At 42.3% G+C, this 22,376-nt stretch overlaps 1 protein-coding gene across 1 annotated transcript in view; it reads left to right on the forward strand.

The window, feature by feature from the left end:
• Vwa8 (von Willebrand factor A domain containing 8) overlaps positions 1-22,376 on the forward strand; it is a 321,037-nt gene that overhangs the window by 191,470 nt on the left and 107,191 nt on the right. The window contains exons 22-26 of the mRNA XM_021181216.2: positions 194-269; positions 2,216-2,351; positions 4,224-4,343; positions 6,202-6,407; positions 8,571-8,722. Coding sequence (XP_021036875.1) covers positions 194-269; positions 2,216-2,351; positions 4,224-4,343; positions 6,202-6,407; positions 8,571-8,722 — 690 coding nt within the window. The remainder of the gene's footprint in view (positions 1-193; positions 270-2,215; positions 2,352-4,223; positions 4,344-6,201; positions 6,408-8,570; positions 8,723-22,376) is intronic.

Raw genomic sequence — 22,376 nt, forward strand, 5'->3', positions numbered from 1 at the left:
TATTAATTTATAAACCACTTAGACTTACATTGTCAACAGAATCTTGTTGTTGGCAGTGGTTTTACTCATTCCGTCATTTTCCTTGGGAAAATCAAGATGATGAACAAATGCAAAGATTTACTCGTTGATTTATTTATTCATGCCCAACATCGGCTTAGTTCCTTACTGACTGATGTGTTTGGTTTGACTTTAGGGACACCACAGTGCAGTCTCTGACTCTTCAGCCCACAGTGAAAGATGGACTGATTGTGTATGAAGACTCACCTCTGGTCAGTAAGCCAATAATAACAACATGTAAAGGATGCTTTGCTTGTAACTGTATCTCAGCCTGTGGATGGGTTCATTGTCTGATTGGAGCACATGTGTATATTATTTTAGATGCTCAGGTCTGTCTCATTGGAGTACACACTTGTTATCATTGTCAATGCATGTATCTATCAAAATGACATTATTGGGAAAGTAGCATACTCTTTTACTGCACTGTCTCTCATGAGTGAGAGTCAGGGACTGACACAAATCCCCTGCTTATTTTCTGAGATTGTTTTTAAGTCTACTGTTGTTCTAAACTAACAGACCGTTAACTCAGTGTTTTGGGAAGTTGACTCAAGTCTAAGCCTGGCCACAATACTGCAAAGCAGGCAGCCATCGTGGAACTACTGTGGCCAGGCCCCAAGGCTGGGGACTTTGACATGTGTGCTAGGAGTCTCCAAGGTTGAGCCCAACTCTTCTCTGAAAAGAGAGGTTAAAGGAGCCACATGTTGGCTTTAAAAATAAATAAATAAATAAATAAATAAATCCTAAATTTAAAAAAAATCTTATCAAGTCTTTGAGAGTACAGTATGAGGCTTTGTGACGAAAGCGAGCATTTTAAGGCGGTGGCAGCACACGCCTTTAAGCCCAGCACTTAGGAGGCAGAGGCAGGCAGATTTCTGAATTTGAGGCCAGCCTCGTCTACAGAGTGAGTTCCTGGACAGTCAGAGCTACAGAGAGAAACCCTGTCTAGAGAAACTATCTCGAAAAACCAAAATCAAAACAAATAAAAGGTGGGGGAATGACCTTTATCAAATTGCTTTAAAATAATTAGTTAGCACTGTATAGTCACAACAATTTATGGCGTGGTCATAAGTGTTATAGGGTGTTAGTATCTCTTGTAGAAAGAAATCTTAGGTTTGTGTTGAAATGCATAGAGTATCTCCTATCTGCCTCCTTAAAAGCACGAGGAGAGGCATGGCAAGGTGGATCAGGTCTACAGCTCCCAGCTTCCTTCTCATGGCCCCTCCACATGGTTACTGAAGACCTGGCGAGGTTGCCTGCCTTTCTTCTTCCTATGCAAACATCTATAGACTACACCTTTATACAAGATCAGTCTAGTAATTTTACCTGTATTTTTCCATACCTGCTCCAATTTTCAAAAGTAAATATTTTGTGTATTCTGCCAAGTTCAGTATCCTGCTGGCTAGCCTAGTGCTCCATTTTCATAGTGTCGGAACTCACACGCGTGTAGTTGTGCCCTGTTTCTTTTTTGTTTGTTTGTTTGTCTCTTTGTTTCTTTGTTTTTCGAGACAGGGTTTCTCTGTATAGCCCTGGCTGTCCTGGAACTCACTTTGTAGACCAGTGTGGCCTCAAACTCAGAAATCCACCTGCCTCTGCCTCCCGAGTGCTGGGATTAAAGTGTGCCCTGTTTCTTATGTGGTGAAGTGCATAGTTCCTGCTCTGGCAGCCCATTCCTTAGCCTTCGTGTGCCTTTTCTTATATTTACTGTCTAAAGTCGACATAGGCCGTCCGTGTTCACTCTTCCGCAAGTGCAGTTTGACCATCGATTCTCTTTGCCTTGAATACCCACCTCCTCTGACCTATAAAACTTTGACAGTATTTGAAGATCCATGAAAGCAGTTTTTCAAAACATACAGTGACCGTTATGTCAGACTCCTGTCAGCTCTGTGGCCTTTCGTCTACATCTTACACTCCTTAAGTGCCCCATTCTAGGGAGTGAAACGTTGATGGGAATGATTCTAACACTGAGAGGAACAACACAGCAAGAGGAAAGCTTGCTGCTATGTTTTAGTAACTCAGTGAAGCTTTTGTTGCTGACTGTGTGGTAGTGGGCTGTAACCTACCAACAGCTCTGGCCAGTTCAAAGCAGTGAGCGGTGAGCTGTTAGTAGTCCTTACTCTGCTTCTTTTCTTGATTATTACAAATTTTTCTCTCTCAAAAGGTTAAAGCAGTAAAGTTGGGTCATATTCTAGTAGTAGATGAGGCAGACAAAGCCCCAACAAATGTCACCTGTATTTTGAAAACTCTGGTAGAAAACGGAGAAATGATTCTTGCGGACGGAAGACGTATTGTTGCAGGTGAGTACTGAAAAGCAACGTTTTCCTTTGGGTCGGTTTGCACCTTTAGTGTGCGTTGTTGGCTGGTTGGTTTCGTCTGATGCTAGGAATAGAATCGGAGCTTCAGTCATGGAATCACATGCTCTGTCATGCACATCATCATCAGCCCCTAGTTTCCCTCTTCTCTAACCAGTCTCTGTAATGCTCAGAGTAGCCGTGAGGCAGATCAGCTTATACTGTCCTCGTCTGAAAATGTCAACCTTGAACCTTTATACTAAGTTTTCATATAGTTGTGTATGACTGCATTATTGAATTGCTATCTGGAAATTTTTAGAAACATTGGTGTGTTTCTCTTGCTCACAAAATTTACTTTATATTATTGGTTCGGTACATTTAAAAATCACTACTGTGAATTGGAGAGCCGGCTCAGTGGTTAAGAGGACTTGCTGCTCTTCCAGAGCATCCAGGATCCATTTGAAGAACCCCCATGCTCACTCACATCTGTAACTCCAGTTCTGGGCAGCCCAGTGCTGTCCGCTGGCCTCCCCTGGCGCCAGACACACAGTAGGTGAACATGTGCAGACAAAATGCTAGACACATTTTTTTAGAGATCACTGGTTTTTTTGTTTAATTTGTATGTGTGTATATGTGTGTACAATTGTATAGATATAGATGGAGATCAGTCACTTGGGAAGAGGTTATTCTCTGCTTTAGATTTTCTTTTCTTCCTACCCATACACACATTCTCTTTGCAGTTATTGCTGGAAAAGAAATGAAGATAAATTGGTCTCATCAGTGTTGTCTTCACTAGGATTTCTGTTCCTGTCATAAAGTAGTGTGGTCACAAGCACCTTTGCGACTTCAGGTTGTAGTCCATCACTGAAGGAAGGCAGGGCAGAAGCTGGAGGCAGGAGCTGGGGTAGCGAGCATGGAGGAGCGTGGCTTACTGCCTTGTGCCTGGTAGGGCTCTCAGTGTGCTCTTTTGTGCACCTAGGACACCCCTGCCTAGGGGTGGCATTACCCACAGTGGGCTGGGTCCTTTCATTTCAATCACTAGCAAAGAGAATGACTCACAGAGTTTTCTACAGGCACACTTACTGAGGCATGTTCTCATTCGAGGTTCCCACCTCCCAGGTGAACTGCCATGTGTTAAGCTGACCAAAAACAAAACAAAACCTAGCCAGCACAAGTATATATAACTGCAAGACAATGTAAGTTTGCCTAACACAATGAAAGATTCTAATTTCAGAGGGTTTTAGGTTTTTTTTGTTTTTGTTTTTGTTTTTGTTTTTTTTGTCTCCTGGAAGACTTGAAAATCCATAACTAACCATAGAAAATACATAGCCAGTGCCATAAAATCATCAATATTTGAAGTGTACATACAAAGAGGACTCTGCTAGAAAGCTCAGCATCATAGAGGCTCTTTGATGCTGTTGGTGCACAGTCCCTACTCCAGCCTCTACTTAGCACCAATAACATCATTTTAACATTTCTCTTTCACAGTTAATGAAAAATGAGAATTTGCCTTAGTATTGTCCCTTTGACAGAGTCCCTTAGACTCTCAGAGAATAGAACTCAGCCTGCTCCCTTGCTCTGGAGCTCATGGCACTACAAAGATGGTACACCAAGAAAGGAGAAGGGACTCCGGAGACAGAGCTGTGACCAAGACTGGCTGTGTCTGGCCCTGTGTGTGTTCTCCTGTGATTTGGAAGGCTAGCTTAGAAGTAAAAGAATATAATAATTTTCAAACTCAAGTGTGATTTTCAAACAGCTTTTATTTCTTGTGTTCCAGATTGAAGCAGGGTCATTGAGCCATGTTTATCATAGGTGGCATTTGAATTGGGAATACCTGTTTTGAGCAGAGTTTCACAAACAATGCATTTTGTTTTTCAGATGCAGCTAATGTGGATGGAAGAGAGAACATTATTGTGATTCATCCTGACTTCAGGATGTTGGTTCTAGCCAACAGGCCTGGCTTCCCCTTCTTGGGCAATGATTTCTTTGGAACTTTAGGTAAAAACAATGACTGTAATAATAACAATGATAGTTTCAACCACAATGCTGCAGTGAGTGGCTGCTGTTACTTACCGTGAACTGTGTCTACCCTAGCCACATGAGGAGCAGAGAGCTTCTGATACTCACAGGAGTTATTTTTTCTGAGATCACTTAGCCAGTGAATGGTGGAGCTGAGCTTTGTGTCTAAGTCTGGCTTAGTCCCTTCCTCCTTAAGCAATTGTACTGTACTTTGCTGTTTAATGCTACATGATAAATGGCTACTAGTGTCTGCTTCTGTCACCTCCTATAACTAAAGAGACCAAGGCCAGCTGTGAAGAGACTGAGTCATACTGAGTAGGAGGCCCCCACACCCCCACACCCCACCCCCAGGATGCTGCTGCATCATCATCCTCCTCCTCCATGAAGGAGGATTCCACTGCTCTGGAATCTCACACACAGTACAAAGCAAGCCTGTGCTCCTGGTAGGATCCTGATGTGGCAGTTCATATAGGATTTGTCCCAATGGTTTATCTGAACAGCCATCTAAGTACTAGGACAGTCAGTACAACATTGTGTACAGTAATTAGAATAAAAACAACTACTGTCCTTTCTTCCAAAGGAGACTAGATAAAGAAATCCTGCTGTATCCACTCAGTAGATAGGATGCCACTACTAAGAGAAATATCAGTAATACTAGCATGCTAAAATACAAAGCAATAGTAATTGTAACAATAAGTGGTGGAAATGAGGGTGGTAGTCCATACGTTCCAGAAGGGACAGGTGTATGCTGGAGTCTTACTTACACTGTTTAGGTCATTTTTATTTTAGACTCCTGCATTACTGCTGCTGTTACAAATGTGCTCACATGTGAACACTCCAGGGCAAGCCTATAGTTCTCTCTAGTATGGAAAGGTATAAGTTCTTCCCAGAGACAGGTTCTTCATAGCTGCTCTCACCGGAGGGCAACGTTCTCACATTCATCCCAAGGCCCACAGTGCCGATGCTCAGTGTCTCTCCGGCTCTCCTGCTGCTCCCTTCCCTGGGCCAGGTGGACTTGCTGGAGCTGAATCAACCACCTCGAATGTTGGTGAAAGCAGCCTCGTTTTGTTAGCTTTCCCGGCTCGGTGAGGCTCACATGACCACCCTCTCCCACCTCCGGCTGTACCGCCATGGCCGTGCTAACTAATCATCCTTGTGACAATATCATTCCACAAGGATGGGGAGTTTTTAAATCATTGAAATATAGTACCTAGGGCTGTACCTAGGTAATATACGGTGTCTGGAAGATGTTTAGTAATTATTTGGTGACTGCATGGTAGAGGGACCAAGTGCCTTTTACATTCAGGATAACTTTCATTTTCAAGAAAAACAAACAAACCAACAAAAACCCAGAGCTGTCCTGCATGTTTGTATTTGAAAATGTCAGTCTGTGAGATGAAGCCTGAAGCTGTGATACTCTGCTTTATTTCGTTAAATATACACAGGCACTCGTACATATACACACATAAAATAGCTGTGTATCCAAATGGTCCCTAAATCAAAATAAGGCCTCATTGCTGCTGCTGTTGGTCTAGACTGAGCCATTCCCACTGAGTGTTTTGCCAGGGTTCTGTGTATTGTACTATCTCCCAGTAAGCATGTATTCAGACATCACATACCTTTTTATAGAATTAAACTCATGCAGAACAAACCATACATCATTTAGCTTTCTTCTGGCTCAGGCATTTTCTTTCTTCTTTGTACAGTCCTGTATTTAGATGGGCTTCCTGGGATTTGCTGAGTGACTCCTGGCTCTTTAAACCCTGGTTGCAGTTTGTGCTGCAGCCTCACAGTGGATTGGCCGCCTACTGAATGGGACTCTCCTTCTTCTCTGTAGGTGACATTTTTAGCTGTCATGCCATTGACAACCCCAAGCCCCACTCAGAGCTTGCGATGCTCAAACAGTACGGCCCAGATGTGCCTGAGCCCATCCTGCAGAAGCTCGTGGCAGCCTTTGGAGAGCTGAGGAACTTGGCTGACCAAGGGATTATCAACTACCCTTATTCCACCAGAGAAGTGGTCAACATCGTCAAACACTTACAGGTGTGGTACACTCCTGTGTCTTCCAGACTCTGGTTTATAGCTGGCGTTCCCATTCTGTGACAGGTCAGCCAGGCAACCTGATGTGACGTGTGCATAAGCTAAGCAATAAATCTAAAAGACCAACGATGTTCTTACTGCAGTCTCTGAGTTGACCTTGGCAAGGTTTTGTGCCTTGGGCATTACCAATCAGCTAAAAACTTTGATGAGTTGACTTTGGGTTTGTTTTGCTTTTTATATGGGTATTGGGTAGGGGTGTTGGAGGGGAAAAATAATTAAGTAACAAGGAAATGTTTCTATTGTTTGGCTTTTTACAACCAGCATGTGGTGTCTGGGTAGGAAGTATTACAAATGACATGAAGGTAGAAAGTAGAACAAGATCTAACAGACAATAAATATACTAAAAGAACGTTTGTCAAGATAGAGAAGTGGTCAAGAGGATAAAATTCCTGTGATCATATACAAAGTATAACCTACTTAAAGAAAAAGAAAAAAGTGTAAACTCTATGTAGCAAATAATGATCTCCAGACAACAGCACAGCCTTGTGACTCTCAAATTCTCTTTGACCTCTAGCCCTCCAAGAAAACCTTACTGAAAACATAGGCAGCTGGGAGGTAAAGGGAGGGAGATTTTACAGTGAGAAAAGCTTCCGTTGCAGAGGGAGAGATTCTGTTCCATAGCACAGTGGCTGAAGAGCAGTTGATAATAATGGAAGGCTCATTTCAAAGCTGCAAGAGAATAGATCTTAAATGAGTATATCCATTAAGATATAATTATGCAAAACGACAAATAGGTCGATTCACATGCTTTAATGATATTACATCATATGCACTACAGAAATATTGCATTATCCTGAAGTCTGAAAACTGACTTGAAAAATTTTTATTATATATTATGTTTTATGTATAATATATATATGTTATATATGTATAATATATATGTTTTATTTTATATGTGTATGTATGTATAATAGATACATTTATATGGGAAGAAAAAGAAAAGCTTATTCTCTGTAGGAGGCCTTGCTAGTCCAGCTCACCAGCATGGATGCCAGGTCCAAGAGGAAATGAGAGCAGTCAGGAGGGTACCCCCCAGCACTGGTCCAGCTGTGGTGGCTCCTGCCTTCTGAGCTCTGTGTCCAGGAAGCAGCAGGCAGCACCGTGCTCCATTTCCTGTCCCTAAGTTCCTCTTCTCCTCCTGGTGCCTTTATCCTTTTTTTCCCCCATTTATTCATAGACTGTGAGTTTTCTAGACATATCTGTGTTGACATTCAACATTTTTTTAAGCTGGTTTGTTTAACTTGGTCAATCTAGTGTGCCCATTTTTCTTTTTGTAAATTATGCTTTATTTAGAATACAGAACAATGGGTTTTCATACAGGTATAGCATGGTGCCTTGCTCTGTCCACTCCTCCCACCTCTGCTCCTCCTCACTATTCCTCCTCACCTCATATTGGTTCCCTTCTGCCCAAATTGTTCCCTCTGTTCTGTGCATGTGTGTGTGTGCATGTGTGTGTGTGCGTGTGTGTGTGTGCGTGTGTGTATGTGTGTGTACATAGTTAAAACTGGCTGTGTGTTTAACAGAGAACATGATATTCCGTCTTTCCCTTCCTGCCCTCTTTTGTGCCCCCCTCCTCTCCCCCTTTAAACCTCATCCTCGCCACTCAGAGGCCCCCTTCTACTTGCATGTCCTCTGTGGGCTTGTTAGTACAGAATCCACATGAGAGAGAACACAGCATGCTTGTCTCTGCTTCTGGCTTACATCATGTCTCATGATCTCCAGCTCCATGCATTTTCCTGTGAGTGACAGGACTTATTTCCTTTATGGCTGCCTAAAACCCCAATGTGTGTACATACTACATGTTAATCCAGTCATCTGTCAGCACACATCTAGTCTGTTTCTTGTCTTGGCTGGCGAATTGTGGAGCAGTAAACAGGTTGAGAAGCCAGCAGAGGGTCTGAGCAGGGCCCCACACCTGAGATACACAGTAGAAATGTAAGAGCTGCTAAACATGAGTGTGTGTTTCCTTACTGCCTGGTTATCAGACACAGCTAGTGCGTTTCTGCTGAAGTCCATGTGTGCGCTATTGCTCTCTAAGTTTTACAAACCTTTATAATGATGTATGCTTTATCTCATAGATAATGAGGAAATTTTTTTTTCATACAGAAATTTCCCACTGAAGGCCTCTCCAGTGTGGTTCGGAATGTATTTGACTTCGATTCTTACAACAAAGACATGAGGGAGATTTTGATGAACACTTTGCACAAATATGGGATCCCCATTGGAGCAAAGCCTACCAACGTGCAGCTGGCAAAGGAGTAAGGAAACACACTATTGATAGAACCTTGAGCATTGTCCTTCTGACTCTTAGACGCAGATAGTCCCTAATCCGCTGTAGACACTACTAAGCTGACTTGGTGTGGGAAGCCCTCCAGGAGCAGTGCTCTTCAGCTGCTACTGTTTGCTGGCTGGTCTCAGTTAGTAGCATAATTTATAGTCCTGTAAATTAAAGATTTCAGTTTTTAATGACTATCCCATGAGTAGATGTAACACACTCAAATAAAGGGGAATATTTGTTTCTTTATCAGTCTCCGTCCTTTTGTTGAATGACTGTGGGTCTCTATTTCATAATCCAGTGCAATTTAGTATACAGGTGTGAAAACCTCATAAGAGTAAAATGTTCATTTGTCAAGATGCTTTCTTTAGGACAGACAGGCTTTTAAATATACCAGATTAATGCAGATCTCAGGGTACTCATTCTAGCTTTATAGACAAGAGAGGTGATGAGAAAAATTGGACTCCCAGCACACGGGCTGACAACCCGCCTTTTATATGTTCAAACCAAATATGTTGTTGACCAGATGGTAGTTGGCATCTTTGTCTACAAAATGTAGGTTACCATAAATCCGCATGAAGCAATCACAGTTCTCAAGGTAAATTAGTAGACCTTAGTCTACATGAGGCACTATTCAGAATGAGGTTCAGTGCGTCAGTGATTAGTCTGGCCATGTATGTCTTCCTAAGTCTGTATATCATCATTCTTTGAAGTCATAAAAACATCATAGTAGAAGCCAAGAAAAACCAATTACTAACATCCCAAGAATTTCTCAAAGAGAAACAAATATTCCCCTTCTGTGGTAAAAGCACAAGATGGTGTTATGGTAGCCATTCTGAGTGTGCTGCTGTATGCTAGCAATGAGTCATTTTCTTTCAGGAACTGCGAGTGGGAGTCAGCTGCTCATGCTTACATGTTTCTATGCAATGCAGTTTTAGCGATTGGTTAGCAGTCCCTATGGGCATTTTGAACAATGTAGTTTCTTGAGTACAACATCTTCTATATTAGAGAGTCGAGAACATGTCTTTAATTTACAAGCTTCGTTTACTCTCATGTCTTTCTTACAGACCCTTCTCTTTCTTTTCACTTGGCAACGGGATGGTTTAATCACTGTTAATAAACTTATATCATTAAGATTCTAGCCCTGTGGAAAGTAGGCTTGTGAATTGCAGCTAATTTCTTCGTGTGTTATTTGTTAGTGTAACCTGTGTTAGTTCGGCACATCAATTATAAGAGAATCGTTGACAGTTTCTTTTGGAAGGAAGGCGGAATAATGGCTTGGCTTCTGTTGTCATGCTTATTGTGAAGAGCAGCCCTTGGTGCAGTGGGCTAGCACCTGCCAGGGCAAGAGATTGCTATCTCTGTGTTCACAATGGCGGCTTAGAGAGAAGAGGGTTGAACTTGCACTTGAGATTGGGCTAGACACAGCTGCATAGACCTAAGAATAAGCTGAGGGCAATGTGGAGAAAAGGGAGCTTTGTCTGGGGTAGAGGTGTTTGTATGGTGTGTAATGTGCACAGTCGTTCAGAGCAGGTTTGTCATCTGTGAACTGTAGGGACAAGACCCACAGGTTCCATAGGATTCTTCCTGGCAGGTTACCAGCCCTGCATTGGAGAAGTCAGGTGGTAAGGTCAGCAAGGCTTGGGATCCAGTGATGCGTCAGCTATCTTAGACTTCATTCCTAGGTCTACCACAGCTGCACTCAGAGAGTGCTGAGTTTCTCTTTAGGCCTAGGAATTTGGAGAAGTTTCTTCACTGAATGGAATCTCTGATGATAGAAAAGGAGAGCATTTTATTATCGAACACCTAAGAATAAAATTTGCTCTTCAGATCAGGGCACTTAGGAGAATGGAAGAGGAAGTGTTGGCAGTAACTGTAAAAGGAGATGTGACATGGACTGTCCTGGTCCAGGCTGGAGTACGTTTATCCTCATGCTCTATTCACTAGGCCCTTCTTGTCTCACAGCCTCTGCCTCCCTGGGTCCTGCCTGTCTCTCAGCTTTGCCCTCTAGCAGAGTTTTACTGCTCCCCATGTCTGCAAAAGCAAACAGACTTTATAAGAAGTAACACACATTGAACATCCTAATCTGAAAATCCAAACTGAAACTTTCAAGTGTCATAAGTGTTGCCACATCTTGACATGGTGGCACTGGCCTTTCTTCCCAGCACTGTGTAGGAAAAGGCAGGGGGACCTCTGTGAGTTCCTTTACAGCCTCGTCTACAAAGTGATTCGTAGGGTAGCCAGGACTATGGCGAAAGACCCCATCTCAAAAATTTAAAAAGATCCTAAAGTGGAAAAAATGTTTACCTAAAGTCACATGACAAGCTAGAGTTAAACACAGATATGCTAAAAGTGTGTAAAATTATGTCTAGCGATGTGAATAAGTTATATACAAAGAAACTTAATGTTTGTACTTGGACTTCATACCCACATTGTATATATATTCAAATACTCAAAACTTCAAATCTCCACACACTTGTGGTGTCAAGCTTTCCCAGAGAGCTCTGGCCTTGGCCAGTCCAGCCTCTCCCCCACTGGAGGATTCCCATTCCTAAGGGAGAAAGGTAAAAATGGACCAAGTACCTTAATATTTTCTTTCCATAAGTGAACCTTCTTGTTGAAACCTGCTAATTCTCTTGTTACGTAACTAAGCATCATCTTGATTCAGTGGGAGCAAAATTCACACTGACTCAGAACATGCGGTCACAGCTACACTGAAGATGAGGGCAGGGAAGTGATTTAGCCTCTGCCTGGTGAGGCTCAGAAGAGAAATGCAGTGGGCATGGGAGCAAAGGGAGGTTTTACATGGTACTGATACCTATCTGCAGTTCATCTGTCCTTCCTCAATTCCAGTCAGAGCATAGACAGGTGTTTAATAGGGGTGTTGTCAAGCCAGGAGTTCAATATCAGCCCTTGGGAAAAAGAGGCATCTAGATCTCTGACTAGATCTCTGAGGTGGAGGCCAGCCTTATCTAGACACTGAGTTCCAGGACAGCCAGAACCACACAATCTAAAGAGAAGAGGAGAAGCTCTATCACTGTGGTGCCCTGTGGTGAAGTACCAGGGAGAAAAGTGCTCTTTTCCTCTCTCTCTTAAATAGTACAGTCTCTATTCCCAGGCCCAGCGTGATAAGAAGAACTTTACTGTTTTGTTTAATAAAAGCTGGCAGGCCTGCTTTAGCTTTGGAGTGGGGGGTGTTTTGTTTTATTTGTTTGTTTTAGTGGTTTGATCACAAAGTAGCCCTTCTTCTTGATGCACAAACATATTCCCTGATCCTGGCAGCAGATCTGGACTGACTTCCGGGTTGCCCTTACCCTTTTCTTCCAGGACCTTCTCTGGATGGTTTTGGTTTTGTTTTATCCCTTTTGTAATTTCCACTACATGAGAAAGGACATGTCAAAGAAATGATAAATGCTATCAAAACAGGCATACTGGCAGAAATGACTTCCAATTAGAAATGTGCTTTAGAGGGAGTATAAATTTCATTACGTTTTTGTTCAGTGGCTAAATAACTAGTCAGAATTATCAGTGGTGTGTGCCATATGGAGCCATACAGATCTGCATGCTGTAGTGTCATGGCAGACATGGGGACATTTGGGTTGAAACTAATTGCTTTAGTTTTAAATGCTATTGTTTTTATATGTATTGTATGTATATGGCGCCATTTAATTTATATAGATAAGTATATATTACATACATGATAGAACTAGTTCTAAACATCCAAAGAAAAGCATGTACACCATGTACTATAAACACGGGTACCTATGCATACAGTTACACATCTCCTTAGCATAGATTGCATGTTTGTTCAACTGAGCTCTTATTCTGAAGTTCCTCTGAAGAGTAAACGGTTTGCTAGGATATCAGTGCTTCCAAATTAAAAGGTCAATTTTAGGATAATTTATGAAGTTCGTCATGTTGGAGATGTATTTTAAAAGGAGAGCATTTTTTTTCAACCTCCACTTTAAATGACATACACTATTTTATACTAAACAGCAATTAAAACCAAAGAGCTGTCATTTCATACATCTAAAATAAAATGCAGATGCTTGAGGATGCTGTGATTATAGCATTTCATTGTCACACTAATGAGATAATGATAATGCAAGCATTAGATGGTGGCAGCAGAAGCATGGTAGGTGACAGGTGCCACGTGCTCCCCAGGCAGTGTGCGCTGCACCAGCTAAAACAATTCTCAGAGTAAACCTGTTAGACACTTGCACATGCATACATACACACTGTGCATAAAACTGCATTTGTAAATAAGGAACTTGAGACAGAGACTCTTTGAAAACAGGGACAGAGTTGCTGTGTGTGTGTGTGTGTGTGTGTGTGTGTGTCTATGTGTCTGTGTGTGTCTGCACCCACATGTTGTGTGTGCTCCAACTCCAGTGACAATATAAACAATATTATTGGCAACTTCTGAGACAGTTATTAGAGACTGAAAAAAATTTTTGTTTGTTTAAAGAAGACCTTACTAAATAAAAGCAAAGAAACGTGTGGTTTTGTTATTCTACTTGGAAGCATCATTGTCTATGACATATACTGCACCATGTCCTCACACAGGTGTTTTTAAGGTTTCCCTGTGAAATGATGGATGCTCTTAGAATAAGACTGAATGATAATCTCCAACATCTCTGTCTCCTCACGTGGAACACAAGATGAACTCTCACTGACCATGGTCCTTGTGAAATGGATAAACAGGGCTGCCTCTGCTTCTTGCCCTGCCTGTGATACACAACCCTGAACCCACATAAGTGGCCACTCTTTTTGCTTCAGATTCATTGCCCTTGACTTGATTTCTCCTCCAGTACCTCTTCATTTTTTCTTAAGCCACTTTTCTTATTTGCTAGTTTGTAAACAAAATACCAAGAAACCAGAGACTCCAGTACATTCTACCCTACTGTTTGGAAGTTGGTTTTGTTTTTTGTTTGTTTGATTTTTGTGAGTCTCGTTCTCTTATACTCCAGACTAACCTCTGAGCACTGAGTCATGTGTCACCTTGAGCATGTGTCACTTTGCCTGTTTCATGTGAAGCTGGGATATCACTTTACCAACTGAGCCATGTCACCCACTCCCAGGAATGCCTGATGATAAATCCCAGGGACCTTTTACAGTCCTATGTGCTGTGTCATGATACTGAGGAATCGGTGTTGTTTCCAGCCATTTTATCTTCCTGAGGCTTTTCTCTTAGGAGTGCACTTGTTCCTAAAAGGCATTCTTTGTAAAATGCTTCATTCTCAAAAATAAAAATAGCTAGATTGAGAGATCTAACTCCGTATAACACTTCTTTCCGACTTCTCTTTTTGCTCCATTTCCTTCCTTCCTTGGATTTTAAGCTTAAGACACTTAATCCAACTACCGTGAACAGATTTGTAAGCCTTGTGACGGTCTCTCAAAAGAAAAAGGAACCCTGTTAGGTCAGTCAGTGCTTTGTGGCCTCATGGATATGGCTAAATGCCCTTATGGTTCCAGACATATACAAATGTTCTCAGTAGACAGCTTGCACATCTAAAACCAACTGATCAGGGTGACTGCGCTGTAGAAGTGTCCGCTGCCAGTGGCGGAGCCTTATTAGAGCCTGGCAATTGCTACTCGAATGTCTTATTGCTAGGCATTCTCCCACCATTTAATTTAAAATGTTATAAAATTTCACTTTTATGCTAAATAAAATAGCACTGAATTGATGAGTTAGGGAAGTATATTAACCCATGGTTTTATTAGGAGTTTTTGATGGTCTACACTTCAAACAACTTAAAATACAATGGTATCTACCCTTCCCTGGGAGAGGCTTTCTGTACTGTATTTTTTTAGTTTTAGAAAATATATATATCACTTCTGCATTCTAGTTTTTGAGCATCCACTGTGTTGACACTGGAATTTTTCTTTTTTCTTTTATCTTAAAAGTTAAGTAAAAATCTATTTATAAATTGCTCTTTCTTGGGACTTTTGCTTCTATTACAATAAAGCATTTGTCAAAATCCAACACCTCCTCTGACGACAGAATACTTCACATTCGTCTGTGGCAGATGAGAGATCAAGTCAGCAGGCACTCTGGTATTTCAGTACAATAGGTTTGCAGTTGGTACGCATCAACCCAAAAATGTCATCTGGGGATACACAGAATGCTCCCAACACCACCCCCAACACCCAGCGCCTGAACCCAAGGCCGCTTGCATACAGAACACATGGTCTGCCACTGAGCTACCCCCACCCTAACCCCATACAACACATCTTTAAAGCATCAAAAATTATAGAAGTTGGTATCTTTCAACTCCTGACCACATTCCCTAAGAGCATTACAAATATCAACTCCCTTATTCTACTACATATATGTGTCAACAAATATCAACTCCCTTATTCTACTACATGTATATGTGTCAACAAATATCAACTCCCTTATTCTACTACATGTACATGTGTGTTGGGGTTTGTCTTACACATTAAGGAACCAGGGCTTAGTTCCTTGAATAATGTAAGAAATGATATAGCTAATAAATAGCAGGATAGGGCATTCAACCATACTCCTTCTACAATGAAATTTCAAAGTTATTCAAAGAAATTTCCCTAATGGCTACAGAAAAGGGACATTTTTTAGCTATTTCTTATCCATTTTTTTCTTCTTATAAGATCCTAGGCACATTTTTTTTTAATGAATCAACTGCTTAGTTTATTTTGTTATGTTTTTTACCTCTTTCTATATATTCCAGATATTTGTCCTCTGTCATATATATAGCCAATAGAGATTCTCTGGCATCTTCGGGCTTCCTCTTCTCTAGGTTGTATCCTTAGATGTGCAGCAGCTTTGTAGTTTCATGAAGTCCCACTTGTTAGGCATCCCCACACCTTTGTCGTGTGGGATGCTGCCTGTGTCCTCTTCCAGCTTTTGTGGTGGTTCAGGCTTCACGTTTAGGTTGTTGAGACACTCAGGTTTTGCTCAAAGCAATAGATAAAGGTCCAGTTTTCTTCTTCTGCACGTGGACAGCCAGTTTTTCCAGCACCATTGGTTGGAGGTTCGTTGTTTTCCAGTGTTTATTTTTGGCATTTTTGTCAAATACTAAATGGCTGCAACTATGTGGACCATGTGGGGGTCTCCAGTCTTGTTCCATTTGCCTGCATGTCTGATTCTGCGCCTGTATTTTCATTGCTGTGGCTCTGCAGTAGTCGGAGGGAGTAATCCCTCCAGTGTTGTCTTTCTTCTTAGGATTGTGTTGGCTATGTGAAGTCTTTTGTGGTTCCATGTGATTTTTTTTTTTCCTATTTCCTTCTAGACCCTAGAGAAGAATGTATAGGATCTGACTGGGTAGAGAAGTTGAATGTGGGAGGTCTAAAATGTTTCATTCTTTGAGAACTTCAAGCAATGAAATATGATCATATCTACCCTCATTTTCTCCATTAGCTTCCCCCAAGTCCCTCTAGCACACATTCATAACTTCATCTGCCCCTAACAGATAGGAGCTCACTATTTAGCCCTGGCCAAGCTCACTATGTAGACCAGGCTGGCTTCAGACTCAGAAAGATCTGCTTGTATCTACCTTTTGACTGCTGGGATTGAAGGTATAATACCACTACATCCAGCTGTCTCTCTTCTTTTCAAAGAACGCATTAAATCCAGTCGATGTTGTCCACGTTTATAAATGGGCAACCTATCAGTAGCTACAGAAGAAAAAATTTTCCCCTTTGCTCCTAATTGCTCCTTGGGTGTGGTGGGGCCTTGTGAGCTCCTACCCCATCCACACTGGAATTTTGGCTGGCTTGATCTTGGGCGGGTAACCATAGCTACAATGTCATAGGTACAACGGCTATGTCAAGTCCAGATGACAGCATTGCATAGCACCCCTCCACATCTTTTGACTTTTACCTCCTTCTCACCTCTTCTTTTGGGGCGTGTCTGAGTTTTGGTGGGGTGAGAGGTTGAGGGTACGGATAAGGATGCTCCACTTATGGCAGAGCGCACACTGTCACTCATTCCAGCACGATAGCCAGTTGCGTTTCCACAGACTTGGCTTTGTATTCTCTTGCTGTAGTGTAAGGGTAGCTGCACAGCTGTTTGGTTTGATTCTTGATTGGAATGGGGGAAAATAGTTAAATGTGCCCTGCCTACAGAGAAGTTTTGAGATGTATCGGTCTTAAGCAGTCTCACATCATTATCCTTAATCCTTAAAGCTTTGGTAGGTGAGGTTTTATAAACTCATGCCACCTAGTCCTACAGAATGCCCCTTATAGAAGCCCGCTGAGGCCACTTTCACACTTGCATGCACGTAGGCTGCACCCTTTGCTGAGATCCTTCTCAGCGAAAGAAACATAGTAGTCAGAACACATCGGGGAAGATTTGCCCCTTCGAAGAAGAGGAAACAAATTGGTCCAAAATACCAACCATTCATTCACTCATTAAACAGACATTTTCCATGTGCTGCTGGGGTGAGGGTGGGGGGACACCATGTGAGAGCAAGAGCTTCAAAGGCGAGGAGGACTCAGTGTGGTCTTAAGTAGGTCACAGTGACCGAGAAAGTGGTCAAGAAAAAGTGGTGTGTGTCCTGCTGTTGATGTCTGCCAGTGGGAAAATGGGGCAAGCCCATGAGGGTAAGGAAGCCAGAGCTGTGCAGAATTCTTCTGTGTGCCTGGATACATCCAGGACGGAGGGCAACTCAAGCAGAGAAATTTCAACAGTTTTAAAATGACATTTTATTTCCCATAAACCTGCTGGAGAGTGTGCGTGGAGGCCGAGGAGAGTGTGCTGGTGTGATTCAGTTTTCTCCTTCAACCAAGTGGGTCCTGGGGATCAAAGGCAGGTCACGCGCAAGAACCTTTACCCCAATGGGCCCAAAAATTCGGGTGTATTTTGAGGTACAAGTACTTTGTGAGTGGCAGGGTGAGGTGATGGATGGGGGGTAAGGCTGGGCAGAAGAGTCAGAATGACCTGCGTGGCAGAAAAGGGCGCTTTTCATTGTCCAAAAGTGAGGAGGTGCACGGCAGCAAACCTGAGCATAGGAAGGCTCGGTGGGAAGCAGCGACGGGCATCCCTGTGGATGAAGGAGGGCCTAGTTATCTGTGGCAAACTGGGAAAGAGAAGACAACATTGAGAGAAGGAGGCAATCAGTGGACCCTAAATGAACCCTTACTAATTAAATAAAGCCTGAACCCTACTCAATGAATCACCAATTAACTAAATCAGAAACATGTGCTATTGATGTGTTACTTCCAATTGCTTTATTCTCAGGCGGGTTGTCCCTCTGTGGCTCTGTCCTGTGGGAAATTCACGATGTTTCTACATTGCCAGTGACAGTGCCTGGAGTTTCACTCCCAAGCATTCTCGGAGATGATTAGGAAAGAACACAAGATTTGGAACCACTAAGATGTAGTTGCTAGAGCAGATGACAGAGGAAAGGAAGGCATTTTCTTTCCAGGGGGAATTGAAAAAAAGATGAAGGAAAGTTTAAAGCCAGCCTCCAGACCTGTAGCCTGGTGGCAGCCTCTGAGAGAGACAGCCAGAGACCATGGCTCAAGCTGTCAGCATCTGCTTTGGCTGGAAGGCAGGACAGCTGCCCTGACACTGCAGGGTCATTCTGGAGAGGAGGAGGTGTGTTAGGAAGTGTGGGCCAAAAATAGCAGCTCTACCCAATCTTCCCATCTTGCGAATCCAGATGACAGCATTTCTCGGTGACCTCAGCAGGCTCTGGGTGGCAGAGGTACATTTCGTAAATGAAACTAACAACTAAATGTAGAGTCAGAAATACAGAAGAAAATACAAAAGCATACTCGCATACATACTGTGTTCAGCAAAACAATGTAAAGTTGCCAGGGACTTGTGAGCTGTGGGGAAGGAGAGAAGTGGATACTCACAGTCATCTATTGGATGGAACACAGGGTCCCTAATGGAGGAGCTAGAGAAAGTAACCAAGGAGCTAAAGGGGTCTGCAACCCTATAGGAGGATCAACAATATGAACTAACCAGTACCCCCCAGAACTGTGTCTCTAGTTGCATATGTAGCAGAGGATGCCCTTGGTCTTGTGAAGATCATATGCCCCAGTACAAGGGAATGCCAAGGCCAGGAAGTGGGAGTGGGTGGTTTGGGAAGCAGGGTGGGGTGGGGGGTGGTATAGGGGACTTTCGGGATAGCATTTGAAATGTAAATGAAGAAAATATCTAATAAAAAAAGAAAGAAAGAAAAAGTTCTTGGCAAAGGAGGATATTACTGGGCATTTGTAGTAGTGCCCATCACTGATATTTTGTGTTTAAATTGGGCTTTCTTTCTCTGTTAAGCATGTGGCTGGTGTGTGTAAGGGTATATGGGGGGGGGGGCTTACAATATAGCCCATGCTTCTCTGGAAGACTCTAGGATAGACTCTAGGTAGTCTATACTAGCTCAGGCTTCTGCCTTAACTTCCGAAGTGTGAAATTGTAGGCACATGCCACCATGCTTAACCTTGTGCTGAGTTTTTATTTTATTAAGTAAAAAATAATAATAAAAAAAAAAAGATTTCATAGACTCATTTCTAATCTATTCTCTCGAAAGTGGTGTTCTCTCTACTCTGTTAAATTGGAAAGTTACCAACTCTATAAGACTTTTCAGAGTTTCATATGTGTAAATTTGTATGGAAACCCTGAAGGGCAAAAGGTTGATTTTCTTTTCCGAGAATGAAATTTGAGGAGGGACTCAAAGGCAAATAATATGGCTTAAAAAAAAAGGATCTCCAAGATGAGTGTGGTGGTGCACGCAGCAATCCCAACACTTGGGACGTAGAGGCAGTAAGATTGGGATTCAAGGTCATCCTTTGCTCTGTGATAAGCTCCATGTTACCCGATCTCAAAGGAAGATGGAGAGATAGCTCATTGGAGAGGCTGCAGCAGAATGAATGGAAATGGCCTTGAGGAGGCATTAAAATTCACATGTTCAGGGAATAGCAAAAAGTAGTTTGAGCTAAGGCTGAGTTACAGGGTAGCCTGGAGCAAAAAGAGAAAGAGCGGGAAGTGTTGGTCAGGAGTGGTCTGTGAGAGTGCAGTGAACTCACTGTTGGATCTTAAGATGGTAGGAGTGAGGGAGGCCAGGAAAATTAGAGACGCTCTCTTTCTTCTCAAAGATGGTAGTAGTTGTTGAGTTTCTGGGTTGGTGGAACTACCCTGAAGTGTTCCATTATCCCCATAAACATTCGTAGTTCTTGTGGTAAGGAAATGTCTTAGGAATTGTTGATAATAGGTGGGCCAACAACTTCCAATTGCATAATGGCCCTAGAAAGATCCAAATCTTCATGTGTTTTCTCTCAGACTCCAGAAATAGTGTTGGCAGAGGTTCAGAGGAGGCAGAAATTTGCCAGAACATGTGCTTTAAAAGCCCACCCCACCCCCCTTTTGGAAGTTTTTCTGAGACAGCTCTCACATGTCCTTCACATGATGTTACCTAACTTTGCTGGCCATATGCGTCGTGTTATGGCTTGTCCGTGTCCTTTCTCTAATGCTCCAAGTACTATAATTTGACCCAAGTCATAACTCTGATATGCACCTTTCTTTTACTCAGAGCTCTGTCACTGCTTCCACGAGGGATTAGGAACCAGCACAGCACATGCACTAAAATACATCATTGTTTTAAAACACATAAATTCATGAATGACACTGAAAATAAAAAGCAGTTCTATTTATAGCCCCTGAGTTCACGCTCCTCCCCCCTTAAAATCAAACCCAGACATCATTCCAGCCAGGACATTAACACAGTTCAACAACAGCACAGTGACATAATCTTAAAATCATGGAAAATGCTGTTGTTGTGTCAATCAAATCAAACATAAAAACTTAAATCTGGTCAGAGTGGGATGCCACATTTCAGTAAAGTGGAAAAGAAGGCCGTTTTGCTAACTGCTTACCAGGGTAACCGTCCCCCAACTCCCCAACCCATTCTGTAGCCACCATTTTTTTGTTGATTATTCCAGAACTTGTTCATACCCCAAACAATGCTTCCTTTCTCCTCTGACTGCTAACACTGAAAGGATGAAAGTTAAGAATGGTCTCTCTCACACACACACACACACACACAGCTTTTGGGAGCCTTCATGGGAAATGAAATGGGGAGCTATGGTTTCCCAACTATTGCAGGGTCCAGGAGCAATCAGGGAACAGGATGGTGTGTGTGTGTGTGTGTGTGTGTATATGTGTGTGCGAACGCGCACTCAAAACCCCAGGCCACCTGCCAGTGCATCCTTCAGCACTGTTGACATTGCCAGTAGAAGAACACTGTGGTTGTGTGGTTCTGGGTGCAGTCTGTGTGGGGTATCTAATGGACCACCCCATACTCTGCCAGTCAGACAGCCAAGGCTGGTTCTTCAGATAGCTAGTCGGGTTGTAAGTTCCATGACTGTTACTTAGAATGAGTTGGCATCTTCTAAGCAGATTTATGCACATCCCTGGCATTGGCCATAGAATCTGAGAAAGGTTACCTTTCTCAAATGGATGGATTTTTTTTCTTACTTGGCATTTTAATATTATTTATAAAATTATCAGTGAATACATTGGTGGTGTTGTTTTTTAAGTGCTGGGTATCAAGCCAAGAACCTTGCTCGTGTTAGGCAAGCCTCTGCAACTGAGATGTATCCCCAGACCTGGATGCATTTCTTATGCTGGCTTATCAACAAATGGCTATTTTATTAAGCAGTTCTCTACCTGTAACTAGATCAAGAAGTGAAAACTTTGACCTCAAACAAATGGGATTATTTAGAGCCTCTTAAGCATGCCTATTGACCAAGGAACCCATCTGATTGATAGGTACAGATATCATTCTGATTGATCAATTTCAGTCAAGAGCACCAAAGTAATACAAGCCCTTTACACTGTTCTGTCACTTCTGGCTCTGGCTTCTATGGTTATCACAGACTCTCCAAGCCATTAGACCTTAAGATCAGTCCTTTCTTTAGAAGTGGAAACATTAATACTGAGATATTAGCTGGCACTCGTTACAATTTTGCATAGGTAGTTAGCAAAGAACCAGGACCGAGTCCCAGATACCTTTACATTCACCAATACTGTGCTAAGAAAGAAATTAATGAATCTCCTTGTGTTTCTCCTTCCGTATTTGGAGAACAGTAAACTTGGGAGAACAATTGAAGAATACAGTTTGTTCCCCAGACTAGGAGAGCAAGGAAGAGCCCACTCTCGGAGATCTGCCCTGTTCACATAGAAACACTTTTTATTACTTTATTTAAAAGAACACAACATCGTCTTCTAGTTCAGCATGGCCCCAGCCACCTCCTACTCTCAATCAAGGTCGTGGCCTGGGTACTTAAAATGTATTTTATTAATTTGTTCAGATTTATCTGAATATTCTTATTGATTTATATGAGGAGGCAGTGGCCATGGAGACCAAAAAGGGCATTGTATCCCGTAGAGCTGAAGTTAGAGGTGATTACAAAGAAAGGTGGGAATATAACTCTGGTCCTTTGTAAGAACAGCATGCGCTCTTCTTAACTTCTGTGTATCTCAGTTCCCTAAAATATATTTTAGATAACATATTGCAATGTGTCTTTTTAAGCAAGATATGGCACAGGGTCCTATGCCTTAGAAGACACTCATTATAAGGTCCCTTTCTTCCTCCCAGGTTTCACCAGGTCAAAAAGTGTACTCAACCAGAGCATTTAGTTCCTTATACAAA

The sequence above is a fragment of the Mus caroli genome, chromosome 14, assembly GCF_900094665.2.
Source record: "Mus caroli chromosome 14, CAROLI_EIJ_v1.1, whole genome shotgun sequence".
Taxonomy (NCBI): Eukaryota; Metazoa; Chordata; class Mammalia; order Rodentia; family Muridae; genus Mus; species Mus caroli.